This window comes from Prinia subflava, chromosome 4 (genome assembly GCF_021018805.1).
Source record: "Prinia subflava isolate CZ2003 ecotype Zambia chromosome 4, Cam_Psub_1.2, whole genome shotgun sequence".
NCBI lineage: Eukaryota > Metazoa > Chordata > Aves > Passeriformes > Cisticolidae > Prinia > Prinia subflava.
In genome coordinates, this window is record NC_086250.1 from 24,334,012 (window position 1) to 24,361,371 (window position 27,360).

The following is a 27,360-nucleotide window of genomic DNA, read 5'->3' on the forward strand; positions in this document are numbered from 1 at the left end:
GCCGCGGGGGGCGGGGGCAGGGGGCCACGCCCCCGGGGCGAGGACGCACTTGATGTGACGTCACTGCCGCGCTGGGTCAGGGGCGGGGCCAACAAGGCAAAGATGGCGCTGAACAGGAACCATTCGCAGGAGGGTGGTGTTGTTATCCCCAATGCCGAGAGGTACCGGGGGGTCCGCGGGATCGGGCGGGTCCTCCTAGACCCCTGTCCCCTCATCAGGGCCGGGATGACGGGGTCCGGTGGCTGAAGGTTCCCGCTGGGGCGACCCCTGTTTTCTGCCCGGCCGCGCAGGCCCGGCTCGGCCAGGAGTCTGCGTTACGAAAGGGCTTCCTGACAGGCTAGGGACGGGATGGGGCGGGCAGTGGGGAGAGGGCTTGACTGGAGTCCGTAGAGCTGTCCCGTCTTTATCGCAGAACTCGGGGGTCCTTAAAGCCGCTCCAGCGGGCGTCCTGGGTGAAGACTGAGACTGCCATTGCTTGTAAAAGTCAAGGACTTGGGGTTTTTTTAAGGTCATGCACTTAGTGACGCCAGAGAGGCAGAGACTATTTAAGGCAGGAGTCTTGATCACTTGAATTCATAGTTAAGGAGCTTGAATTCAAAGTTCCTCTGCGTGGAAAAGCGCCTCTCCGTGGAAGCACAACCAGCTGCTCGACGCCTGCCCTCACCCCGAGCAGGGATTGACAGACCAGCTTGACAGATGTGAGCTGCAGTTTGGTCATGTTTGGGTGCTCTCAGCATCCTGGCAAGACAAATCCTAGAAACCCGACACCCAGTAAAGGATCGAAGTAAAAGGATCAAAGGAGTTGATTTGGGTCTGATTATCAATAGGAAAATTACACTTCAAAAGTATGCTGTATCTTTTGTTGAGTTTGGAGCTGACTCCTAATGCTTCAGTCAGGAAGGTCCTCTGACATGTTGAGCTCATACCTGTTTAAAGAAGATTTCTCTATCCTTTGAATCCTGGGCTGCATCAAAAGCAACATGGGCAGAAGGAAAAGGGAGGTGATTCTGTCTCTGTATTCCACTCTGGTGTGACCTCACCTGGAGTGCTGCATCCTGCTCTGGGTTCCCCAGCATAAGAAAGATATGAAACTGTTGGAGCCAGTCCAGAGGAGGCCACAAAGTTGGTGAGAGGAATGAAGCACTTTCTCTGTGAAGACAAGCTGAGAATGCTGGGGCTGTTCAGCCTGGAGAAGTTGTGTGGAGACTTCATTGCAACCTTCCAGTATCTGAACGGGACCTGCAGGGAAGGCATGGAGGGGCTCTTTGTCAGGAGCTGCAGTGCTGGGACAAGGAGTAATGGGTACAAGCTGAAAGAAGGGAAATTTAGGTTAGACACTAGGAAGAAATTCTTTACTATGAGGGTGGTGAGGTACTGGAACAGGTTGCCCAGAGCTGTGGATGCCCCAGACTTGGCAGTGTTTTAAGTGGGTTGGCTAATACCTTGAGCAAACTGATCTAGGGGAAGGTCATGGCAGGGAGGTTGGGACTAGGTAATCTTTAAGATCCCTTCCAACCCTTAACATTGGCTTGAGATCATAAAACCATACATTCTTTGAGCTGCTACTCAGTCACAAGTGAGGACAGTGTGGCTCCACAGGGTGCAGAGCCTCCTGTGACAGCCTTGGACAGGCATGCAGGTGCAGACTGGTTCAGCAGCCTAATTACTACCTGCGGTGGTGGCTGCATGTTACTGGCTTGTTTGAGTAGCTGCAAAGCAGTAAACATTACAATGACTACATAGAAATTCTTCCCAGTGAGGCAAAATGATGTGAAATGCTGCTACAAGGTATGATTGAGGGAGTGTTCCAATAAGATTAAAGCTGTCAAAAAGTTGGTTGTATTTAGCTTAGAATATTTGTTTCCCCTTTGCATTTTGGAAATGGAAAGAGCTCTGCTGTCTCATAAGTCTGCCCATTTTAGCCAGTGGGAGAATCTCCATCTAGCTCAGCTATGAAGTAGTGTCGCAGTAGGATTTCTTGGTCAGGTTGTTTTTTTCTCATCAAACCTAGATTTTTCAATGTCTTAATTCTCAGGTAGCTGCATTTTTCATATACATCTACAGTGTTCTTCTCTTCCCTAAAGAGCAAACAACCTGAAACTATAAGGCATTTGGTTGTTTTTCCATATGGTGGCCCTGCAGATTCCTCCCTTCCCAAAATAATTGCAGTTTCCTGACTTTGACTTCTACAGTATGCTGAGCAGAATACATAAGGATTATTTTAGATCCAGCCTGTTCAGGCTTGTGCTGATTTAGGGTTTTGTCATTTTTTTTCTCATGCTCTTGAACCATAAAACACCTTGGAGTCTTCTGCCACTGTAGCATGCTGAAGGTTTATCAACTCCAAGGTTCTTTTGTTTATTCTGCAGATTTTCTTACTATGTGGTATGTTTAGATCTGTGCTGTAGATTCAGTGACATGCTTTCCCAAGACTACTCATTTTTTTCTGAAAATGTATTTAATTTTTCATACACCTCTATATGCTTGACCCTGCAGTGTTCATAATTCTCATCTGGGTTTGTGTCATTAGGAAACTCTGCTAATGTTGCCATAGATATCTAACAATAATATCTATTGCTGACATTGCTGACTCATTGTTTCATTACTTAACATATACTGTTTACTACAAAAACTTACTTAAGTCATGTGAGGCAGGGTCAGCAGTGAGGGTTTCAGTGCAGCCACTTCCTCCGTTTGCACAGTGGGTGTGGTGTTACAGCAGTGTTATTTTCCAGTACAGTGGACTTGATTTGAGCATGGACTGGGGAGGGAGGATTGCTCTGAGATTAAACCTTGGTGTCAAGGAGATGGTTTGTGACACCTCAGCCCTTTCTGTGCCCTGATCTGTGCATTGAGGGTGTTGATGTGCAGAGTGGAGTTCCTCAGTTTGACACCTTTGGAGACAGAAACTCCCCTGTATGTTAAAGGTGCCCTTTATGAAGGAGGAGCAGGGTTGTCTCAGATGAGAGAATGAATTCTTCCAGTTTGCATAAATCATCCCTCTCTGTTCAAAGTCAAAACAGCAGGGCCCATGGCAGGGCTTTGGGATAATATTCAGAGTTTTACTGTGTTATTCCCTTCCCTGTGTGATCAGGGTGTATGTCAGAGTTGTTACCAAGTTTGTCTTTCCAATTTATCTGATTTCCTCCTCCAGTATTCTCAAACAGTGTAAAGATGTGGAGCTTTCCTTCAGTGACGTGACAGGCAAGCCTGAAATCTTCAAAGGCACCAAGAAAGGAATGCTGTATCTCACCCCTTACAGAGTAAGTCTGATGGCAGCAGGGTTGCTTCTTTCTGAAGGGATCTTGCAAACTTTAAACCAGAAACCTAGCTGATGAAAAAAAGGGATTTTTATTGTGGAAGGAACCACTAACAGCATTATGTAGGAGAAGGAAAAGTGGAAATGGGGTAGTTCCTACCTATGTCACAATCCCAATCACCTACAAAGGCACATGCAATCCTGGAAATAAATATAATCACTGAGAATATATTTCATATAATGTTTCAGTCAATGATACTTCCTTTTCTTAGCTTATCCTTAAAAAAACAGAACAGTAAAACTCTGTAAGTGTGTGTGTTTTAAGTGGTTAAGTGGTTGGAATGTACATGCTTCAGGTGAGTGTCTTGGTTTGGAAAGACACGTATCTGTCAGGGAAAAACTGGAATTTCCCTTGGAATGAAGAATGTAAAAAACCCCTCCCTCCAAATTATCACAATTTTGCAATTAGGAGCTTTCAGGCAAAAATATGGGAATAGGAATAACATTTGATTACTAGGAATATTAAAATTACAAATGCAGTAGTACAAAAAAATAAACAAGCAAACAAACAAAAGTCCTAGAAAACCCTGACAGAGTCAGAGATACAACCTGACACCCTGTTGTCAGGGAGTTGGAAGCAGTCCAGGTAAGTCTTCCTGGAGTAACAGCTGTTGTTCTGTGGAGAAGAGATGATCCTTTAGAAAAAAAATTGTCATGTGCTGGTGAGATGGGTCCGGTCTTCCTCTGAGAATTCAGTAGAAAACCGGCTGAATTAGTGTTTAGGATTGCTGGTTTTATCCCGGTGGAAAGGCTTTGGCTCCTCCCACTGAGTGGAGCATCTCACAATGGGATGAAGTAATGTTATCAGTCATGTGAGAGGCCTTAAATTGCCCATTCACAGGTGATGTCCCTCGGAGGAGGATGGTGGAGGAAGAGATAAGAAGGCACTGCCTTATCTGGTGTTATCAGTTGTCCCATTAACAGAAGGCATCCGCCCTCTTCCCCCCTCACAGTTACAAGAGATAAAGAACAATTATCTCCCATCTGGTTTCAGCAGATGAAAATAGAATACATTTTTTCAGCCCAAGACAATGAGTGAGCCATGTGCCCTCAAATCTGTTGGGGACCCCCAGTATTAAAGCTGTGGAATAATTCAATGCATACTCATACTAGAGGTTAAGTTACCCTCTTTGGATGCTGATATGATGAGAGCTCCATCATCACTCTCTCTATTGAATTCAAGTAATTCAGAACCATTCCCTCCTGTCTTGCAGATGATCTTTGTGTCCAAGGGCAAGGATCCTATGCTGTCTTTCATGATGCCATTTTATTTGGTGAAAGGATGCTCAATCGAGCAGCCTGTTTTCTCTGCCAATTACATCAAAGGACAGATCCAGGCTGAGGTCGGAGGTACGTGCCATTGCTTTGTAGGTAGAACACTTCCCAAGCGTCACAAGGCTTTTGCTGAACACCAGATCAGCTTATGTGCACAGGAAAGGCAGAGTAGCTGTGTGGTATAGTTAGAGTGTTCATACTGAGGTAACTCCCCTCTCCTGCACTTCACAGCACTGCTACCATGTAACATTCTGCCCCCAGCCCAAGAACTAACTTGCCCAGGAAGATTTTTGTTTAATTCCTTAACTTCTGTCTTGCTGTGTGTATCATGTTTATTCATTTTCCCAATGTGCTTGTTTTTCTCATGTCTTTGACCTGGAAGGGTGGGTAAATGATCAAGGCACCAGTCCATGCTATTTATACACAGAATTAGAATTAGCAACCAGTTTTGGTTTTGGGGAAATTAGGAGCCCCTTGGGTATGGTTTGCATGGATCTAGGAGTCTGCTGTCCATCATTGATTTAGCTTTGATCCCAATTTGATCATGAAGGTGCGGTAAGACTTAACAGTGGTGTTTATGACCAAACACGGGGAATTGCAAAAGATAAAGAGGGATTGGAAACATGGCTTCTGGTTCAAATTTCTTCCCTCTTCAGCCCTTTGCTTTTCATGGCATCTGAATTGTTTATAGTTTTTGCTTTCTGTTTGTAACAGGACCCAGGGTTGGGGATTGGGACGTCTGGGTATTGTGGATCAACCCACAATGAAGCCTTACTAAGGGCTGAAGTCTTACTAAGACAATGTTTTATGGAGGTGAATCTGCAAAGGAATTACTTTATCCATGATGGACTCTTTCGTTATATTTCTATACTTTATTTCTACTTTGTCCCAAAGAGATTATCTCTCTTGATACCAATTTAATAAGACAAGGAAGATAAATCTTATACTTAAATGACACATATTTTTTGTAAAAAACACCAAAGCCCAAAGCACCTTCCACCAAAAAAACCTACCAAATCCAAAAAGCCCTAAGAAAGCAAAGCACTCTTACTTACTTGCAAGACATCACCTTGATTTTTTTCTGAGAAATTGCTATTATACCTCAGCATTTAATAATCTATTTGAGCTTCTGTGTGTCAATGAGATTAAAGATTGCATTTGATTTAAATCCTAGCTTGAGTTGCAGATCTCGATCTATAGTTCACTAAGGATATCAATTAAACTTCATCCGATGGCTTTCAGTTAATATCCTCAGTGAAATAAATGTTTGATCTTTATACAGTTCATTATTAGGTTCCATTAAACTTTTCAGGAAAGAACAAAACAGCCATGTATCTAGAGTAGGCTGCTTCTACATGACTATAGCTTTCAAAGGGTAAGAAAATAAATTCCTGATCCTCTTGAAATATTATTTCGGAGGATGTCTGGTAGCAGTGCCATGACTCTTTCTCCCTGGTAATAGGATGCAAAATAGTTTCGAAATAATGAAGAAAAAAATAATTGAAGTATAAACAATTTTGCTGTCTTGGCTGGTACTGTAATAGTCTGATTCAATTCTAATTCTCTCTCCAGGTGGCTGGGAAGGGCAGGGGATGTTTAAACTGACTTTCAACAGCGGAGGAGCCATTGAGTTTGGACAGCTGATGTTGAAAGCTGCTTCTAGTGGTAAGTGATTTTCAGATCCTGTGGTTCCTCCATGGTTGGCTAGCTAGTAAGCAAATTGTGCTTGTTCTGAACTTCATGGGAAGAGGGGTACTCTAGGCCCTCTTCCACAGCAAAGTATTTTTTTCCAGGGGAACTTGTGGTTTCCCTTTCAATCCTTTTTCATTATTTCATATTAGTGCTTTGTGCAGTCAGGATATTCTGGGGTTTGGGCTTCTGAGGTGGACCACCTTTTCCGACAGAACCTTATTTCTCCTGGAAAAAAGTTGAAATATGTGATGGTGAAAACTTGCTTCACTTACCTACTCTCAGCTCAGTTCTAAAATAGTGCAGTAAGATGGGGAAGATATCGGGCACATTTGAAGAGGGGGAAAAACAAGTTTTAAAAACCAATTTTGTTTTAAAATTTTCAAATGAAGGAACAAGTACTTTTTTTCTGATAAAGTTTTCTTTTTAAAGAAATGTGCATTTTAAAATGTACTTGTTTTAAGAAGTAAAGTCCATTAAAAAAAACGGAAAACATGCTGTACTGCTACTTGCTTTAGAGCGGTCTTTTCTTCAAGCAGTGGGAGTTCTGTGGTAGGACTGGGACCTGTGAGGTTGTATTTTTGCAGTTGGTTTCCTTTAGCACTCTATGAGTAATGCTTTTCAGGCACAGTACTATACCAGGACTGTATAGTGTATCTAGATAAAGGGAAACAGTTGCTGCATTAACAGAACTATTTTCATTTTATTCTGTACATTTAGTTTTAAGGAAAGATGTCTGGCTTAGTAAACATGTGTTCCTTAGTTTCTAGTGGCGTTCCTCTGCAGAACCCTAGCTGTGGATACACCTCTGTTCCCGGGGGCTACTCACCTGTTCCGGGAGGCTATGCTGCCCCACCGCTACCAAACGGACCTTATCCCTATGCACCACCTTCAGTGAATGCTTACGGACCTGCTCCACAGCCCATGGGATATCCATACACCCAGACCCCAGGTTTGGAAGCTGAGTAATGATGACTGTCTGATCTTAGCTGTGAAGAAATCACTGTGGTACAGTGAGGGTTACAATGAGGGTTGCTGTAGTTTTGTCTCCATCAAGGATCCTTGTCCTTGTAGAAATCTGTCACATATTGTTGATCACATCCATGTATTACTATAGTTCTAGCTACATGAAAATGTGGTTTGCAAATTGTGCTGCTGCTTGGTAGAGAATTATTGGCTGCTGACATGACAGACATAAGCAAATTCTCAAATCCTTGCCAAGCCTGGAGAGCTTCCCTTACCACTGCTCTTCTCCCCAGCTAATGTGCTGGACCTGGGAGCTCTCTCCCCTCTGTCCTATGGTCTGTGATCCAAAGCATCAGCCTGGTGTTGTCTTTTTCAGGTATTTACCCACCACATCCAAACACAAACCCCATGTACATGCCATCTCCACCACCCTACTCCGGGGCACCTCCTGCAGGACCCTCGGCTCCCCCAGCCTGGGTGAGCCCAGGAATGCCAGGTAAATGGGATTAGGCAGTTGCCAGGGTTTGGGTGCAAAAGGGTGCATGGTGTCTTGGGCTGAGGGTGGCATGAGCACAGCATGGAATGGAGAAGCTGTTGTTGCAAGAGCTCCAAGTCTTCTGTAGGGAGCTGTTCAGCCTTGCACTGCACAGCTTGTGGTCAGCTCTAGCCAGCTTTCCTGAGCTGCTCTGAATTCTAACCTAGCTTGTTGCAGTTCCTGTTTGCTCCTTGGGTCTTTGTTGCCTCCTTGGAAGAGGTGAGACTGGGAAGAAGGCTCTGGGACTAGGGCCATTGCCTCAGATATTTAAGGTGGCTTCTTTTCCTTCCTTTCCAGGAGGCAGTAAGGCCATGGAAGCTGCTTCCAGTGCCTATTACAACCCTGCCAACCCACACAATGTGTACATGCCCATGGTGAGTACCGTGCCTGGTCTTCATATGCCTACTCCCTCCTCTGTCACTAGCAGAGATGGTGCTTTGCTTTCTTAGCAAAGTCTAGTGTCCCTTCATTGTGCATGTTGAACATGCACAGAAAGTATGCATTTTTCTGGGAGGGAGGCTCCCATGAAGAAAGCTGGTTAAATTTTCAGTCAGGAAAGGAGGAAGGCCTTAAGATTGATCCAGTGACAGCCATTTACTACCTGTCTTACTCCTAAAGGCATAACAGATGTGCATGGGCACAGAGAAAGCACAGAGCTCTCTGCATCCATTGTGCCTGAAAATGAGGAGAGTTAAAGAAAAACAGGTCACTTAAGGATGATGGCATGTAGGTTTCTGGTTTGCTTTCTTTCTGGGCTGCATGGAGACAGGGAGGTCCCTTACTGTTCAGTCAGTGGCAGCCAGTAGATTGTCTGTAGCCTCCATCTGATACATGACAGCCTGGCTGTGCCCCTCACTGCCTTGCTTGGCTCTGATGGGCTGCAGACTGATGGAGCAGCAAAGCTGGCCCTCAGCCCACTAAGGTTTGCTGTCTGCTGGGTCAGAACTATGAGCTTCAACAGGGACAAAGCTCTGGAAGGGAAGGGAGGATGGCATTTAAAACAGATTAAATGGTCCATTTGCAGTAGACCATTTGTTACCTGGTTTTGAGGGGACTTTCCCTAGAAACGTTATGGAGACAGAATGTATCATGGAACATAGCTGATATTAGAGAGGAATGGCATGAAGAAATTACAGCTTAAACCATAAAACTTGGTTTTGTCTGTAGCTCACTGCAGGGCACTCATTTCTGGTGAGCCAAGCCTGGGAATACCTGGAAAGAGCTGGTCATAAAACAGGGGTGATGTTGACTCTACTGTATCTCTTTCCAGGATCAGCCACCTCCTTATGCACCTCCTGAGGATAAGAAGAACAACTAACAGAAGAAAATTGCAACCAACCTCCCAGATTATCTCTCCCTGAAGATTATTTGGCTGTTAGTACCCCTCAAGTTAGCATATCTCTAGATCTCAGTTTCTCTACAGTGTAGTGCTGGCCAGCTGAGCACCTGCCCTCTTTAAACATTGAGTCAGGCAATACAAGGCAGGACAACAGCAGTTTCCTACTTACCTGCTTTTTTCATGGGGTTGAAGGACTAACTTTTGCCCTGCCATTCGCTTGAGGAGAGAGATAGACTTCTTATTAAAGTGTATTGCATGACTAATTGTCTTGGTAATCTAGGACTAAAATGTGAAGGCTCTGGGATCTTGTTGGAGTAAACCACCTTGGAATGTCAAACTGTTGACTTCTGGAGCAACAACCAGGAAGAAAGGTGTAGAGACCTATGACATCCCCTCTACAGATCCTCAGGTGCCCTAGAAAGGTGTTAAATTTCCTTAAGTTCTAGGGCAGTTCAGTTTGGAAATCCTGTATTGTGATGGAAGTGTGTGGCATCCTGGAAGAGATGCTGAAGCATTTGGCTACACAAGAGGGAAGGGGATGAGTCCCAATCAGCCTGTCTTTGTAGCCATTGAATAGCGATGAAAACAAAGGTGTGCCTCAGGGCAGTGAGATCATAGATTGGCAGATCTGAGGATCAGTCTGTCTTTTCCCTGTCGGAGCAGGCCTCATATCTCTGTAATGATCCTGTGTCAAGCAACTGTTCTTCAAGCCTAATGGAGTCAAGTGCTGCATGCCTTGGAGTAAAGTATGTTACATTAGGCAGATGACCTGGCACTAGCTTTGTCAAGAGACAAGTCCTGCAGCCCTGGCTCCCTCTACTGAGCAAACTTGCACTGTGTGCTACCTCCACAAGGGAAAACTGGCCTTCATCTTTTCCTCTAGCTGCTGGAGCCAGGCTGTGTGTGCCCACATCTGAGCAGCATGGGCAGGTGGGCACTCTAATGCCAGAGTTGGTTGTTTACAGGTGCCCTCTTGGTTGTTACAGGCTGAGAACTGCTGTCTGAGTGGGAGTTACTAATGCTTGGATCTCTTGCAGAGGCTGGCTGCTCAGCCACAACCTTTCCTTTTTCCTTAGGATATAGTGCCATTAAACCTGTTCTGAAGAGTCTCTAGTCTGGTGAAGACCCTTGTGATCCTTTACATATAGGGTGATTGTACTTCTTCCTACAGCCTCCCTGCCTTCACAAGGGGGAAGGAGTGTTTTCCCTCTTACTTCCCTGTATGGCCGGGCTTTCCTGCAACTCAGGTTTGCACAACTTAAAAGAATGAATTCCTAAAGAAGTTCCATGTGGGGGGAAGTAAGTTTCCTGATCTGTACACTTTTTCTGACTTAGAGATATTCTAACAACACTGTATTTAAAAAAAAATCAACCATGAATGTATATAACTTTTTGAGTTGCACTTTAATACAGGCGTGTTGATACCTTTTTCTGCCAGTTCACTATTGTGTGTGTGTTGTGTTGACCTTAATTCTTGCATACTGCACAGAAGGCTGGAATGAACTACAATCACTTCTGCTGTTCCCTCAGGTCACCTGTGGGTCAGTACAGCTCTCTCCCGGGTATGTTGATGTGATGCCTGATCACTGGTATTCTGGCTAGCTCACTAGGTGGCATACAGGCCCAGCACCAGGAGTGGGGAACTGCCTCAGCAGTGAAGTGGCTGCAGGCAGAACCTTAGAGCTACAAGCCCTAGGATACGGCTACAGGAGCAACAAGGATCTGGCGAGGGAGCAGAGAGAAACTCTCAGTCCGAGGTTCCAACGAAGGTTTATTCCTGGGGGGCGGAGGGTGGGTAGTCAGGCGCTGAAGAGAGTCTCGGGGGGGTGGGGTTACACCCGATTTTTGAACGGAGGTGGAACAGGGGGTGGAGGATACAGCAATTGGGCCAATCAGGACCACACGGAGGTGGAATCCGGGAAGGGATTGACAGTGCATCAACCATTAGGAACTCACGGGGGGAGGATACCATTCGAGGGAGCCAACAGTGTACCGAGTAGGGTAGAGGATTCTAGAAGAATGGGTAAGGGCTATGGAAGATTGACATGAGGTGACAGGAGAGGAGCACAGGTTTAAACAAGATTGACAATTGCGGCAAAACCAATAGCGTGGGGGAAAGGAACAATCCATTAGGAAAAACAAGCACCGCAACAGTATGCCGCTAAGCTGGACCTGGAATCAAGTAACTGGGAGGAGTGAAGAAGGTGGGGCTTATCCCTTTGCTGCCTGGGAAGGATGGAAGACTGGCTCGTGCCTGTGGTTATGCCCAGGTATCCAGAACTGGCACATGTTCGTGTCCCATCACTGCATGTAGCAGGGGCCATGTCAGCACACTGCTACTCACTACAGCTGCATTCGTAGCAACTCTTCTATGTACATTACACCAGAGGGAATGCCTTTAAAGTCTTTAAAAGCAACTCTTCAGCAGCAATTTTTTCCAGCAATGGAAAAATAAATATATAAGGAAAATGGCACTTGGCTATAGACTGTAAAATGTGTTTTCCCTTGTGCCAAGGAATGCCACTGGCCTGCTGATTATGATGTAACTACTACAAAGCCATTTCCTACTCTATATTAGTCCAGTTTCTAACAGGAAACCAGTTCTATTTCCTAGCATAGTTGTTCCTGTTTTGAGGTAATGACCCTGTATTCATACATTACCAAACAGCTGTAGCTAGCAACAAATGAGACAGAATCTGTGATCTACTTCCCTTTAATTCAAACAATTTGTCTCAGTTACTCCTCAAGAATAAAGCCAGCTTCTTGTCAGAAAAGTCCTTCCTTGCTAGAGCTGCAAGCGTTGTGTTCAGTATCTTGACCCTGCATCCCACAGAAAGTTTCTGGAAGGGGCCAGAATCAACCATTTGGTCCGTCAGGAACCAGAGTGGACAGATGATCAGGAACCCTTCCACAGCTGAATAATTTTTTTCCTAATCTAAAATTTCCCTAGTATGACATTTAATCTTGTGTCACCTAGAACTCCTCCATAGGTCGTCTGCTGTATGTAGGTGAAGCAGTTGAGGGCTTTATAAGTGTCCTAACAAACTTCCAGTTTGTTAGTGCAGGCTCCTCCTCAGGACAGAGCTGTGGATGCAAGGGCCCTTGGGAGAAGAAGCCTTTCCCTGAGAAACCCTGAGTTTTCAGTCTGATGGAGTAGGATCCAATACTCCTTTTAGCAGAAATTTCCTTCTAGAGAAAGGATGCAACTTTCAGCTTGGAGACGCTTGTGATCAACTCCCAACCTGAAAGGCCACCTCAACTGACTATCAGCATCTTCCTGCCAACACTCCTACACAATGTGCTACGGCAGTGCAGCTTTTGCTGTGTATCACAGTACGGTTTCTGGGGTCATGCATGGCTCATGGAGATTTTTGCTCTGCTCTGCTGTAAACTTCTACCAGAGGGGTTTTAATACAATGCTAGCACAAACACTAGGGTGCAGTAGTGCTGGCCTCTAGGATCAGGCCTGCAGTAAAGCCCCACTGCACAGGACCATTATGCCTCCAAGAGCTCTTGGTCCTGGTGGGGATACATGGGAGAGATGTAGCCCCTTATTCTAAACCAAGCTGATTATAGCAAAAGAAAGAAGGTGACCAAGTCTGATTCTTGAGGTTAACGACATCACACACTTGCTGGGGGGTAAAGGGAAAAGGGGATGTCACAACTGCAGGAGATAAAAAAGTACCCAAAGCCTTTCTACAGGTGTAGATCAAACAGCCCCTGCAGCAGCCAGTAGTCCCCAGCTCAAAGAAATAAAGTTCTCAGGTGTCAGAGCTGACAAACTTCAGTAGTGGCTGGACTCTGCTTTTATGGCATCTTCCACAGGAGGATCTCAAAAGGCTTTGCAATCATCAAGGCACTACACTCAGCACACCCTTAAGCAGTGGGCAACAAGAATTCCTGATCTACACAGATGGAGCAGACATCATCAAGCTGATACCAGGGGATGGTCACTGTCTAGCATTGCTGGGCTCACCAGCAAAAGGCACTTGTGCAGTGAAGGGTCTCATGGCTTACCCTCGCATTGGTCCACACCCCATCCGTTGGGCCCTGTCATAGAAAGGCTGGGTAGAAACCCTTGCCGGGGACTTGCTGTCTGTCAACATGCCAGGGTTGTACCAGGAGTGCCATGGGACGGAGATACCACATCACTACCCCTGAGGGGTTAATAATGATTGAGAAGTTGTCTGATGTCTTTAAGGTCCCAATGATCTTCCCAATGTACACGTCTTGTACCTGAAAGAGAGAGATGGAGCTACTAGCAGTTCCAGACCTTTCTTCTTGGGGTCCAGCTGTGGTCACTGACATGATATAGAGGGACAGGGCAGTACAGTGGGCAACAGAGGACTTGACCCAGTGGGCAGCTGCCCTGTCATCCCAGAGGCATGGAGTAAGGGTCCTTCTCACCCCCTGCAGAATGCATAGAGATCTGGGAAGAGGGGGATCCATGTGTGAGACTGCCCTGCTATGCAGAGTGTCAGTGGGGCTCACCTCATACACAGCATCCTCAGGGAAGTGGAGCTTGGCCAGGCTGGTGGTGTAGCGGAAGGGCATATCTGTCCTCCGGCTGAAGAACACAAGGGCACTGGCAGCCTGGGACAATGGGCGCAGAAACACCTCGATGTGTGACTTCTCCTAGGTATGGGGATATGTGGGTGAGGTAGAGCTGCTAGGAGCAGTGTAACTTCTGACTTTGCCTTGTGGGGCTGCTACACCAGCAGGCTCACAACTCCCACAGCTCTCCTGCTCCTGTTTCTCTGCATTGCTTCCCTCTCCTTCCTTACTTTGATGCTCTGCGCTACTTCTGTCTGCTCTCCCAAATGCATCTGCTTTCCCCCTAACCTTGACAATTCTGCGCCCCTGGATTCCCAGGGGGTCCTGGTTGATCTGGATCATCAGGCGGTTCTGCAGGATCTCCTTGGCACTGGGGGAGATGGTCCGGAGATCCGTGGACATGAGGAGCGGAGCTGCCATCACTGTCCACAAAGCCATTTGGGAGCGTGACTGCTCGTAGCTAAGGCCGAAGTTTCCAATGATGAGCTGGAGGGGAGATAGTGAAAAGATGGAAGAAGCAGAAAAAGGTTAGAAACTTGTCTGCTTGCCACTTGTGATGCTGTTTCCTGCTGGGAGGGAATGCACAAGGGAAACTTCACACATACTTTTGCTTCCCCTTAAGTAGTCCACCACTGCTGCCACAGTCACAAGGGAGATCTCATCCCTGCTAGCAACACACATTCAAATGCACTCATTAACACCCTTTGTTTCACCACTATTTGCCTTCAGGCTGTGCAGGGAAGGACAAGAACACCTGGAGAACTTGACAGATGGTGAAGGGTTCATTGCAGCCATGGGGTTTTCCCGCAACTTAGCAAAGGGCAACACCAGCTTTGCCTCTGCAGCAACAGGGCTCCTGCTCCTGGAGCTCTTCCTTTGCCCTGCCCCTAGAAGGAGATCCCTGGAAATCGTGATCCCCAGACAGGGTCAAAGCACCCACTACCCATCTGCACCATGTCTGGGTCGTTCCAGTGACCGGGGCCAGCTGCTGGCTGCAGCACATCCTGGTTTGTGAAGAACCAGTCCACGATGGAAAGCACACTGTCCCAGGAGTCCTGGATGTCATCATAGTTACGCCACAGGTTACAGATCTCTGCCAGGATGGTGTAGTTCACCTGACAAGGAGAACAGTGTCAGGCAGTAGAGAAAAAAGAACTGTTCTGCAAGGTAGGGGAGGCAGGAGCAGCACTATTGAATTGTTGAGAGCTGCACTGTCCAGCAGGCGTGTGAAAGGCAGAGGAATCTGGAGAAGGGAAAGGAGGGAAGGATAAGGAGGCAAGACAGAGTCATATCCCACTATGTCTGGGCGCACCCCAGTGTGATAGGATGTCAGGCAAAACAACCATAGAGGCTATGGGGAAATATGATAAGCTGTCAGCTGCAAGAATGAGAGCAGCTCAGGACTGACTCAAAAAGTGAAAGAGGAAATATGTGAGTGCAACCAATTCTCAAGAAACATATACTAGGAAGATTATCCTATTTCAAGCACTGAAACCAGACATTATTGTTTCACAAGAAGACTGTCAGGACCAACCCCACATCATCTGAGTAGAATGGAGAGGATACACCCCAGAGCCTCTGCGTCTTCCCAAAAACTCCCATCACCTAGCCATACTGGGACACCTAAGTGTCCCTAGATGCCTGGCAGGAAGGCCACATTCCCTCTGGGGCCTGCAGCACCATCCAGGAGTGGAAAAATAAGTGGCACCCTGCTCCTGGTGCTCCAGCAAGAGCTCCTCCAGGGCACAGGAGACACAGAAGCTTGCCAACAGGTGGGAAAACCCTTACCTTGGGGGGAAGACCCCCTTGATATGCTGGCCAGCTGCAGGAGTAGACAATGGGGTGGCCTGTGGCGTTCAAGGCCCTCGCCATTTCTGGGTACCCTTAGGGAGAGAAGATGATAACCAGTGAAGGGGGTGGCTGGCAGCAGCACATGTCCCAGTAGCAGCCTTTGTCCCAGCCCACCCAGCAAGGGGAATACCAGGCTAGCCTGCCTTCCTTCCTTACACCAGCTCCAGGGCACACAAACTCCCACCTCTTTTCCCAACAGTTGCAATAGGAGACACAAGGGAAGAACTGGCTGGCCAAGTGTTGCTGCAGAGGGCCAGCTGCCCCAGCCCAAGAAGGAGTGGGAGGAATGTCAGAGGCTGGTGAACTTTTACCCTTTGCCTGCTCCTCTGCAGACGAGTAGCATCCATCCAGCTTCAACATGTCCACACCCCATGCTGCAAAGGTCTGGGCATCCTGCTTCACATGTTCCAGCATGGTGCCTGGGTAGCCCTCACAGGTGAAGATGCCCAGGTCACCATAAATGCCCAGCTTCAGGCCCCTGGCATGGACCTGTGAGGAGAGCAGAGCTGCAAGGAGCAAATGAAGGAATCCAAGGTGTCTCCCAGGTACCAGGGTCCTCTATTCCTTCCCAGCTCTCCCACCATACTGGCATGGAGACAGAGATTCCCAGTGGCACCCAGCATGCACTCACATAGTCAGCCAGAGCCTTAATTCCGCTGGGAAATCTCCTGGGGTCGGGAACCAGCTGTCCCGTCATGTCCCGCTGCTTGGCAGACCAGCAGTCATCAATGTTGATGTACTCATAGCCCAGTTCCCTCCAACCATCCTCTGCCAGCCGGTCTGCCATCTCGAAGAAGAGCTGCTCACTGTGGATTGAAGAGACATGGCAAGCTGAGACCTTGTGACCCTTGTGCCTCACCAGGTGAGGTAGGCAGAGGGATTTGAGGGTTAACTGGAGGGCTGGTCCGGGCCATAGCAGGATCTCCCATTTACACCCTGTCTGTGTTTATTTGACCTCACCGAGGGGGAAGCGTTTTCCCGCCTGCTTGAAAAGCCTGGCCCCATCCTCCAACTCTGAGGGCTCTCCGGCCCAGCACCGGGCCGTCTGAGTCCCCGCCTCCCATGCACTATCCACCCTGGGGTCCCACGGACGTAGACGGTGCCAGAGTCATTCCAGTCCTGAAGTTCGACCTGACCGAGCCCCATCTGCTGACCTGATGCAGTTGCGGGGATCCGCCTGGCAGTCCACGTTGCAGCGGAACCTCTCCCAGGACATCCAGCCCATGGGGGGAGTGCGCGCCAGCCCGTTCTCCAGAGCCATGGAGGACAGTGCCAGGTCCAACGCCAGGGCCAGCCCGCTCAGTACCACCGTCTCCATCGCTATCGCTGCCACTGCCACCGAGTCACAAAGTGACTCTCCGGGCCCCGCCCCGGCCCCCCTCACATGATGCCGTCCGCATCACCTGACCGATCGGCCACGCCTCCCGCCCGCCCGCAGCGACGGCGCCTCGCCCATATCGCACCCCACAGCCGTGTCACCCCATTAATATCACTCCCCCTCGTTGCACCCTGTCAGTATCGCACCGTGTCTGTGCTGCACCCCACTGCTGCTGTATTCCATAGCTGGTACCATCAGCACTGCGCCCAGCCCGTATTGCACCCCATTGCAGCTGCACCCCGTTACTGGCACCCTGACACCGCCACCCCCGTGCCTGCTGCACCCCAACAGTGACTCTGGGAGTGGGGATATTTAGGTCCCCCACAGGTGGTGACCACGCAGACGTGTCGGGCGGAGCGACGGAGTGCGGGAGGACGCGGCTTCGCTATGGCTGCGGTGTCCCCGGCCCCCCCGCTCTCCCCCGGCCGCCGGCGGGGCGGTGCTGCCGGCGCGGCGGTGCTGCCGGCGCGGCGAGACGGCCCCGCCGGCCGCAGGAGCCTTCCGGCGCCCGGCCACGGCAGGGCCAGGCTCCTCCGCACCGCCGAGCAGGAGCGGCCGGAGGTGAGCTGGGCCGGGGTAGGGGTCCCGCCGTCACAGGGGAGGCACTGGACAAGGGCCGGGTGGCGCCGGCGTTGGGCCAGGACAGGGCGGCGGCGGGGCAGGAGCGGCCGCGCGACCGCGGTGGTCGCAGGCACTCGACAAACACACACACGGAGGAGCGAACACACACACGCAGAGACACGCAGCCCCATTGCACAGGCGTGCGCTCGCACATAAAGACACAGAGCCCAGCACGGCACATGTGGGAGCCCCACAGCCCCCTCGCGTCAGGGCCAGCCTGGGCCACCCCGGCTCGCCCCGGCTGTCCGCAGCCTGCGTGTGCCAGGCTGGAAGCATCCCAGCGCAGAGCACCTCCGGGGAATAGCCTTTCCTTGACCTGTCTGATCGGGGTCTTGGGCATTTTTCAACTGGGGTCCATGCCCCCATGTCCTCAGCCACAAGCCCTGATGGGAGAGAGGGGCTCCGGGAGGGATTCTGGATGGTGCTCAGCAGTGGGGAGCTCCTAGTGCCCAAATCTGTCCTGGGAGTGTTGGTTTGTTTTCTGCATAATTCTAGGTGTGAAGTTTTAGTGGTTGGAAATCCTTCTGCAATTGAACAATCCACAGATGTTGTGCTGGTTCTGTCCTTCAAGGCTCTGTCCTCCTTGACTTGCTGAGTTGCCTGCCGCAGGGCCTCCACAAGTGGGGCACTGACAGCTTCTACAAAACATTTCTTTTTTTTCTAATAAACCCAAAACAAACCCACGAGCCAGGAGAGAAACCCACAGGAGCACTGGCCTGAGCTGGGATGGGGCTCAGGCTTGGAAGCGAGTGCATGTTACCACAGTTTTGCCATCTCAGTTTCCAGTGCAGCTTGCCCTGGATTTCTGGGGTGGGAGTGACTCAGCTCTGTTAGTCCCAAGCTGTTGTGGTTCATAACTCCTTCTTCGTCATCCTTTTCCTCCAACAAAGGATGGTGATCATCATGCTGAAGTTTCAGACACCCTCAGCTAGGGAGCAACCTGGCCAAGGAAGACAGCAAGGGTTTGCAGTCCGACCTGCACAGCTGGTACGGCACCTTGCACCCCACTCTTGATGAACCTGCTGGAGCTGGGAGTTCTGCTGCCAGGAGGGCTGGTGGGGGTGGGTGGTCCTGCATAGAGACATAGAAAGGGGGCAGAAATGAAAGTTCCAGAGCCCTTGGGTCTGAAAGACTCTCCTTATCCTGTCTTCTAATAGAGAGCAAAATGAGTGCCTCTCAGGCAGAGAGGCAAATTTCTTTGACGTGTCCCATTAAAAACCAGCAGAGCAGGTCACTTGTGGAATAAGAAATGAAACAGCTGTGTTGGTGTTTCCAGGGGAGGCAGGTGTCTGGGTGGTGAGGCTCTGGTAGTGACCTCCTCTTTGCAGCAGTGAGGAACCAGCCTGCCCTTTGTAGGGGTACCCGCTGGATTAGACACTGTCCTGTATCAGTGGCTGCTGAAGTCATGGATGCTTTTCCCTGGGAGCAGGATCAGGCCTCTTCTGGTAGGGCCAGTGACATGCTCCTCACACCAAGAGAACCTCTTCCCCCTCTCTTCCTCTGCTTCTAGGTGGGGCGATGAAGCTGAATGAGCGTAGTGTGGCCCACTACGCCACCTGTGACTCGCCTGCCGACCATGCCGGCTTTCTGCGCAAGCAGGTGGAGCGGCACCACCACCATGTCCACCACCATGGCACTTCCTACCAGCGCCGTTGGTTTGTCCTCAAGGGCAATCTTCTCTTCTACTTTGAAGAGCGGGAGAGCCGGGAGCCCATGGGGCTGGTGGTCCTGGAGGGCTGCACTGTGGAGCTGTGTGAGGCTGCTGAGGAGTTCGCCTTTGCCATCCGCTTTGATGATGCTGGTGCCAGGGCTTATGTGCTGGTGGCCGATGGGCAGGCTGCCATGGAGGCCTGGGTGAAGGCACTCTCACGGGCCAGTTTCGACTACATGCGGCTGGTGGTAAGGGAGCTGGAGAAGCAGCTGGAGGAGGCCTGCAAGAGCTTGGCTGCTTGCTGTAAGTCTCCACGGAGGTCTTCCTTGTCCTCCTCTGGCAGGAAGAGGCATCTCTCCAACCCTGCCTTGCAACCTCTCCAGGAGAAGCCCTGCACCCTGGAGAATGGCTCCTCCACATGGACTAGTGGTGGTTGTGTCGTTGGTGGGGCCACCTGCACCAACCATGATGGGGGGCAAACAAAGCCCCCACCCCTGCCTCCACGCCGGCGCTTGGCCACTGGCAGTGCCACAGGATCCCCAGCACCTGGCCTCTCACCAGCCATACTGGAGCGCCAAGTGTCACCGGAAACGATCTGCTTCTCCAAGCTGCACAACTGGTACGGGCAGGAGATCGCAGTGCTGAGACAGGAGTGGCAGGAGAGGCAGAAGCGGGGACACCCGTGACTGGGGGCACAGGATTCAAGTCACTGGCCAGCTGATGCTCAGCAGCCTGTCCTGCATGCAGGAAGAGTGAAGTGAGGGACACTGCTTGCCCTCTGCCCTCATGAGTGGCTGAGTGTGCGATGTGTGTATGCATCACTTGAGAGGAACTCCAGTCTCCTCTAAACCTCACATTTAATTTCCATGAGGCTTTATACAGCTGGAGAGTGTGTAACACCAGGGGAGTCACCTTTATTTAAACTCTTTGCTGGAAATAGGAGCTGCCCAAATCAGCACATATGCAATGAACCTCAGCCAATGGGCTTGGCCACTTGCTGTCCTGACATGGTGGACGCTCTGGGTGTTTCATCCCCTATCTCTCCTTCACCACTTTTTATTTTTCTTTTGTTTCTCAGTGTGGAAGTTTGCTTTGGATCTGGGCTTATTATGTCTATGGTCTTGTGCCAAAGTCCTTCTGCCTTTTTTCTTGTGCAGCAGATAAACCTGGGCTCTTACAAAGTGCCTCTGACAGGCCACTGGCCCCAGCGCACGCCTCCAGCCTTGTGCTTCTCTCACTACAGGTCATGTAAGCCACTGCAGCTGTTGCTGGCCCAGCAGCTGGGGCTGGTTTTTTACTTTCATCTGCACTAACCCTTCTTTCAGCTAAATCCTTCAGGATGTGGATTATCATGGTCTTGCAACTGTCTCTTAGTGTGCTCATACTCAGCAGCAAGCCTGAAATGTAGACACAGAGCTTGGCCTGAAGCCAGTGAGGACCCCAGGAGCTCCCCAGTGCTGATCTGGACTCTGTCAAGTGGCAACCAAGCCTGCTAATATCTCTGGCTCAGGGTTTCCCTGTTCCTAAACAGAGGTGGTAAAGCCTCTTTGCCTGGGCAGGAGAAAATTTCTCAGCCTTTGCTTAGATCACAGCCCCTGCAAAGTGCCATATAGGGCTCAGTCAGTTCATTGGGCTGCTTGCCCAAGAGAGTGTCTAGAGCCACATTCCTGCAGGGCCTCTTTCAGTGTTGTGGCTCTGCCCAGCTCCTGGCAGTGCTATGCAGTTGGAGGAAAGGCTTTGAAGGAGTGAGGAGGGAGAGAGGGCAGGTCTCTGGAGGAGATGTGAAGGTGTGGGAGTGAGTTATGGGTGTTGGCAGTGTCTGGGCTTGCCTCTCCAGCATCAAAGCCATATTGCTGCCTTTTAACAAGCCTGCACCTGGCCTGCTGGCACTTCCCTCTGATTTCATGTCAGCATTGCTTGGCTGATATCTGCAGCACATCCTGTGCTCCCAGCAGGCTGGGAGGGCTGCAGGGAGGCACTCCTGTTGCCTCACTGTGGAAACAGACTTGTCCATCAGTAGGTCAGAAACCTTGGCCACAAGGCACATGGTACATGTAGGTGGGTGCCAGGTGCAGGGACTAGAACACCCTTGGGATGGGGTTTAAAAAATTCCCTTATATAGTTGCATGCTTCCCATCTAAAAATGTTAAACCTGTTTTTTATTGTTGTATTTTATTAAAGAGCTTTGCTAGGAAAGCAAAAGCCCGTTTCAGGTCATGACTGGCTGGAATCTTTCTGGACTTAAACACACTCGACTCCTTACTTAGCAATAGCCTGTAGAGATAGCCAATGCAGAAATCAAATTAATTTTATTAACTCTTGGTGCTTTTTAAAATATGTCTGTGGTAGTTTTGGATGATGAGCCTCCAGCTTCCTGCCTAATTAGGGCTTGATGGTATATTAGAGGAAATCAGATCGTAAATTAGACCTTACAAATTACTCTGGGCAGTGAGAGTGTAACCTTCACTTGCGAGTAATGCAATCCAGTCCGCTCCGGTTTGTGGTTGTATAACTTCATAGTAAGGGTCTTCAAGTTTGGGAGGATTATTTTTGTTCTGCTTTTGTGAAAACAGTTCAGAAAAATCAGGAGCAAGTGGCCATGGGGCAAAGCCTTGCCTTCATCAGCAGCTCAACTGGTTGGACATAGGGGCCATTTCTGCCTCCCTATTCCGCTGCTTGAAGAGTTCAGTACTACAGCATTCCTGGCTGCAAATGTGTCCCTTTTCCCATGCCAGGGTAGCAGTATCAGGGGATTGCACTACTTGGTGCCTCCTTGCTCTGAGCATGGGTATTTTGGGACAAAGGTCAAATTTGTCAAGCATTTTCCTGTGGTTATTTTTTTAATGTAATACAGAGAGAATATTCCTAGTGTCTCAGATTAACATAAACCAGATTGACAGTAAAGACTCAACTTCCAAAATAAATAAAAATGTAATGGCAGTTCCTACATGAGAACAAAGAATTGGGAGTGACTTGAAAGGGAAAATAAATTAACAAAGCCAGTTCTGTCAGAACTGAAACTGCAACAATATTATTCATTTAAGGGCTGTTTCACTTTTAAGAAGCTTAGTTTGTTTTAATAACCCAGGATTGTGCCCGTAACACTATTAAAGAGCTTATATTAAATGCTTTAATCTGTCCCATTCAAACAGCACAATTTCCATGCTACATACCTTTGCATTACCACATATCCCAGCTAAATACCAAATCCTGCAAATGAGGTGGTGTGCTCTGCTTTCTGTCTGATTGTGTTTGGAGTAATTTTGTGGTTTATTCTGCAGTGCTGATAAGAAAATGGCTGAATCCTGATCCACATTCATCCTCAGCCCAGTCATCTATGCCTGGGCCTTTGCTAGGTCTCCAAAGCACTGCCTGACTTTGGATGCACTTGATGAGGGTTTCCTCACCATCCCACTGTGGTAGCAGGGTTGACCCTTTTCTGAGTGAAAAGGGCCATAATTGAAGCCGTGCCCAAATTTGTATGGGAGTACAAGATTTTTAATGACCACTGCCACTTGCTTCATCAGGCAGGAAGCACCTGAGTGTTGCACTGCCTTCGCGGAGATGGAGGCTATCGAGCCAGCTCAGCTGAGCTGGTTGTGCTGGCAGTGCCTTTGAAGCAGCGCCCAGGCAAGGGGTTGGGATTTCAGCTTCCTGAGGTTGAACATTCAGCTGGCTAATAGAGCAGCCTGTCTTTCTGCAGGCAGAGATTGTTTCAGGAAAGGCAGAGAATTTTCACTGCACATTGTCCCTGACAGCAAAATAAGACTACCACCCAGGGTTTTTCTCCAGTCATTCATGTTTGGACTGTTTAACCTCTTGCCTCCACTTTCCCATTTTATTTTTAAAAATAGAGAATGTCTAAACAGGTTCCTTGGCAAAGGGGAAGCTGAACACTGAAGTTGAACATGTACTTTTCTTAAAGTACTGAAGTTAGATCCTTTTCTAAGAGTTTTCTTTAGTGTACAAGTGACGAGAGAAAAGTGCTAAAATTTAAAAGAAATGTAAAGAGGAAGGCCATTTCTGACATGGCCTTTGTGAGGTGTGCTGGGAAGGGTTCCCAATCCTGCTAAAATAGTTTATTAAATCCTTATATTTTTCTGAGGCTGGCATTTCAGATTTGAGTCCGTGATATATAATTTCTGCACATCTCTCTTTTTTTGTAAAACTTCTGTTTTCCACTGAGTCCAGATTAAGAGTAACCTGAAGGGTTTACCCGTGGCCACTCTTAGCAGTGTGGTGGACAATCATGACCAAGATCAGACATTTTGTGTTAACAGTAGCTACTGCACTAATAGTGCCTGGGGGAGCCACCCCTCAATGTTACCTCGCTCGGCTGCCTTTGCGGAGAAGTGGAAAAAAAAAACCCCACTAAAATGCATAGGGCCATCTTTCACCAGCAGCACCAGACTTGTGTTCTCTCTGCACAATTACCTGGAAAACTTACGAGCAACTCCTGCCTTTGCAAGTGCTTCTATTTTAGGTAGGACGTCTTCCTTTTTTTAGGAGGCGGTTTTGCATGTGCCTTTGTTTTACATGCGGAATTAGTATTATACGTTGCATTACATTGTTTAGAGTTTGTTTTACACGCGGAACTTGTATAACGCATGTCATTACATTGTTTAAAGTTTGTATTATATGCCCTGAAGCCGAATAAAGGGGTTTGATTTGTAGCCTGTGCGCTGCCAATGGAACCGTACAGCCTCCGGGCGTGTGTGCAGCGCCTCGCCATTCCCGCCCCGCCCAGTTTTTCCCTTATCGGCCCGGGCCCTCCCTCCCGCCGAGGGCACCGAGAAATGGCCCCAGGCCCCGTGGTCGCGGTGGCGCTCCGCGCATGCACAGCGCCGATCTCGCCGTCTCCCCACAAGCCTCGCGAGATCTCAGGTGACGCCTGGGCTCGGCCGCGGCTCGCGGCAGACGGGAGGATGGCAGCGGCAGCCGGGCGGCTCCTGGCGGTGACCATGGCTCGCTCGGGGCGTGCGGGCTGGGGCGAGGTGGGCCGAGCCCCGGCCATGCCACTAGTGCCCTCCCGGGGCGCCACCGTCACCCGCAGCGGCGCCATTTTGCCCAAGCCGGTTAAGGTGAGTGAGGGGGGACCGGGCAGAGGCGGCAGCAAGGGGTGGCAGCGGTGGCCGCGGTGGCCAATCGGTGCGGGCGCAGCTGCTGCGGGCGGGGCGGTGGCGGTGAGTGACAGTGCGTAGGACCAATGAGCGGGGGGTGTGGACAGGTAGGTGGAAGCGCTAGGCGGCGGGAGGGAGACGGGAGTGGCCCCCCGAGCGGGCGGTGTCCACCCGGCTAATGTCCCTGGCGTCGCCCCAAGCGAGGCAGCACTGGGGCGTAAGGGCGCGGTAACATCCGCCTATGCACCGCCCTTTGTCACCGGCGACCGCCTCCCCGTTCCTGAGACACTGGTGTTCCTGCTCCGGACTCCCCGCTCGTTGGTGCGGGAGCGTTTGTAATATTATGATGCTAAAAGCGCGGTGCGGTGACCGGGGTTTGCACTAGGGACGCAGATCGTTCTTCGGGTCCCTTACTGGGCCTTCGATGCGCCTGTGGAGCCAGGAGTGCGCGGGTTCAGCCAAAGTGTGACTTGCTTGGATGTAAAATCCACTTTTTACTATCGACTTCTTACAGACGCCCTTCGGCCTCCTCAGAGTGTTCAGCGTCGTGATCCCTTTCCTGTATGTTGGTACTCAGATCAGTAAGAACTTTGCAGCCTTACTTGAAGAACATGATATTTTTGTCCCAGAGGATGATGATGACGATGATTAAAGGGTATGTCATTAACTACAACAGCAGTCTAATTATTTGTGCTTCCCGTTTGGCTTGTGGTAGGGAGGAGAATCTCAGACAAGGAAGTATAGCCAGCAACAGCTTATATGACGCACTTGCAGTTAAACACGTGGACACGGATGTGCCTTTGGCTGTGAACTTTTTTGTTTTGCACCAGACTAGGCCAGACTAGTATCTGCAATCTTCACACCATGTATTTCTTAGAGACTGGAAAAACTGATGGTGTTTTAGACCTTGTCAGCTGAATCAGAAATAAAATGTAGTCAGTGAGGATGAGTACTGCAGACAACAGAGAGATTTCAGTGTTCCTACATCCAAAGAAGGACAAGAGAGCTGATGAGGGGTGTGAAGCACACCTGTTAAGAAGAGTGGCTGAGGGAGCTGGGGCTGTTTAGCATGGTGAAAGGACGGCTCAGGGGAGAGCTTATCACTTTCTACAACTATTTGAAAGGAGGCTGTAGCCTAACAAGCAACAGAACAAGGGGAAATTGCCTCTGCTTATACTAGGGGAGGAAACACTTCTTCAGGGAAAGGGTTGTCCAGCATTGGAGCAGGCTGCCCACGGAAGTGGTGGAGTCACATGCCCTGGAGGTATTTAAACGAGGTGTAGATGAGGCACTTAAGGACATGGTTTAGCAGTGGATTTGGCAGTACTGGGTTAACAATTGGGACTCAATGAACTTGAATGTCTTTTCCAACCTAAACGATTCCATGATTTTATTCTACTTGTTTACCTGTCTCCTAACTCAGAGAATGACTCTTTTAAAACAGAATCTCACACTGTCTGAAAATCTGATATAGGTGAACACTGGAACCCATCAGAACCAACTGGTCGGTGTTACAACACTGATCTCTGGAGTAGCTGGACCATTCAGACTCATTGCAGAAAGGGAGAATGGAAGTAATTCACCTTTATCTGCACTATGCTACACTTTCTTCCATCTTCTGTGATTCTATTTAGCTTGCTCTTGTGTAAAAATTTGAGTTTGGGTGTATTTAATTCTTTATAGAACAAATAAACTGTTTTAGAGAAGTTATTGTAAATCACGTAGATTTATAATCAGTTTGGTGGATGTATTCCAGTTGATAAGGGGTTTTCCAGCATGCATTATGCAGCTAAAAGCTAAGACTTAAAAGATTGCAAAGACTGCACTAGCCTGTTGGAAACTCCCTTTATTTTAACCCCATCTTATATTGTTTTTGGGAGGAAGATACAGACTGCAGCTCAGTATATCTGTAACAGCTTGTTTTTCTATTTGCAGCACTGGAACAGAAGAACAGAAGGGAGAAAGCCATTGACAAAACAATGGTTCCAACATCTGTCACCTGCTTTGTCCTTCCTAAAGGGGACAGGGGGCTTTGTACCCCTTTTGCCAGTGAGTGTCCTGCACGTATCTGTGTGCTGGACATCTGTATATCAGGGTTGAAGGAAGTGCTTGATAGGTCCTGTGTCCTTGCACACACATGCTCACTTCGTCAAAGACTGCTTAGGCTGCCTTTAATTAGCAACATGGGAAACACTTAATTAAATATCAAGAGATTGATGTGCAACTTTGGTCCTGTGTTTTTATACATTATTTGCCTGTGTCCTAGTATTTTTGACCTAACTTTTCTATCTCTGTATATCTGTTCCAGTAGGGAGGCTCTCCTCATGCTTATTTTCTCTTTTGAGTCCTTTCAGTAACTCAGTACTGATCTACAGGACATATGGAATCCTAGGGGAAGCAGCAGCCCCACAACACTGCCCTATTAAAGAATGAAGTGCAAATTGACAATGGCACCATGGTTCAACAACCTAGCAGCTGTATCTGATAGGGACTGTGTAATTAACTTCACCAAACTGAAGATGAAAGACAGTATTATCATCACAGAGTTTAAAACTTTTGAGTGGTTTTGGTAAAAGGTTGAGATCACAAGTTGCAAATGAACTTGCTCATGTGTTTTGTAGCATTTAATCTCTGACCACTGGCTCCAAGTATATTTCCTAGGTAGTTCTGTACGTCCTTCTGAAAGAGCCCTAACATACTTGTTTCCTTCACTGTATGAATTTCAACTCCTCTTTTCATAAAAGTGTTTGCTATTGCACTTAAATTCTTGTATAATAGACTTAAAAGATCTTGTCTGCTGTTATGGCACAGGAAGAGTATCTTTAGTCATATCACACCAGCTGTTCTCTGAAAATGAAATCTTGAGAGGTTGGTCAGTTGTTTATTTTTCTTAAACCAGCATTGTCACAGTGTCCCAGGTTTCTGGCCACTAGATCTGACCTCTTGACTGCGCACTTCTTCCTTCCTTCCTTCCTTATTGGTATTGTTGAATTGGGAGCAGTGTATAGTTCCACCAACCACATTTGTTCCCTTATTCTTTGGCACAGCTTTAAATGTTTGCT

At 48.7% G+C, this 27,360-nt stretch overlaps 4 protein-coding genes across 6 annotated transcripts; 3 read left to right on the forward strand and 1 right to left on the reverse strand.

The window, feature by feature from the left end:
• The first annotated feature begins 20 nt into the window (after nucleotides 1–20).
• Nucleotides 21–10,560, forward strand: WBP2NL (WBP2 N-terminal like). Its single transcript, XM_063396066.1, has 8 exons — nucleotides 21–161; nucleotides 3,155–3,263; nucleotides 4,534–4,669; nucleotides 6,167–6,259; nucleotides 7,047–7,235; nucleotides 7,626–7,745; nucleotides 8,082–8,158; nucleotides 9,055–10,560. Exons 1-8 carry the CDS (start codon nucleotides 103–105, stop codon nucleotides 9,100–9,102), a joined length of 831 nt encoding a protein of 276 aa, XP_063252136.1. The 5' UTR covers nucleotides 21–102; the 3' UTR covers nucleotides 9,103–10,560.
• A 346-nt stretch (nucleotides 10,561–10,906) lies between these two features.
• On the reverse strand, nucleotides 10,907–16,918 carry NAGA (alpha-N-acetylgalactosaminidase). The gene is made up of 8 exons (XM_063396065.1): nucleotides 16,683–16,918; nucleotides 16,160–16,334; nucleotides 15,840–16,017; nucleotides 15,466–15,560; nucleotides 14,631–14,792; nucleotides 13,966–14,163; nucleotides 13,615–13,758; nucleotides 10,907–13,359 (listed from the first exon to the last, which is right to left on the reverse strand). Exons 1-8 carry the CDS (start codon nucleotides 16,844–16,846, stop codon nucleotides 13,177–13,179), a joined length of 1,299 nt encoding a protein of 432 aa, XP_063252135.1. The 5' UTR covers nucleotides 16,847–16,918; the 3' UTR covers nucleotides 10,907–13,176.
• A 327-nt stretch (nucleotides 16,919–17,245) lies between these two features.
• On the forward strand, nucleotides 17,246–23,851 carry PHETA2 (PH domain containing endocytic trafficking adaptor 2). Of its 2 annotated transcripts, XM_063396068.1 has the most exons (3): nucleotides 17,246–17,467; nucleotides 18,418–18,514; nucleotides 19,038–23,851. In XM_063396068.1, exon 3 carries the CDS (start codon nucleotides 19,046–19,048, stop codon nucleotides 19,862–19,864), a length of 819 nt encoding a protein of 272 aa, XP_063252138.1. In that variant the 5' UTR covers nucleotides 17,246–17,467; nucleotides 18,418–18,514; nucleotides 19,038–19,045; the 3' UTR covers nucleotides 19,865–23,851. The 2 variants fall into 2 exon arrangements, with proteins under 2 accessions (XP_063252138.1, XP_063252137.1); XM_063396067.1 differs by lacking the exon at nucleotides 18,418–18,514 and having other exon boundaries at nucleotides 17,251–17,467.
• Nucleotides 23,852–23,947: 96 nt separating this feature from the next.
• SMDT1 (single-pass membrane protein with aspartate rich tail 1) lies at nucleotides 23,948–26,522 on the forward strand. Of its 2 annotated transcripts, none has more exons than XM_063396070.1 (3): nucleotides 23,948–24,259; nucleotides 24,813–24,953; nucleotides 25,773–26,220. In XM_063396070.1, the coding sequence occupies exons 1-2, from the start codon at nucleotides 23,975–23,977 to the stop codon at nucleotides 24,948–24,950; spliced, it is 423 nt and encodes a 140-aa protein (XP_063252140.1). In that variant the 5' UTR covers nucleotides 23,948–23,974; the 3' UTR covers nucleotides 24,951–24,953; nucleotides 25,773–26,220. The 2 variants fall into 2 exon arrangements, with proteins under 2 accessions (XP_063252140.1, XP_063252139.1); XM_063396069.1 differs by lacking the exon at nucleotides 25,773–26,220 and adding an exon at nucleotides 26,234–26,522 and having other exon boundaries at nucleotides 23,951–24,259.
• The last annotated feature ends 838 nt before the right edge of the window (nucleotides 26,523–27,360 follow it).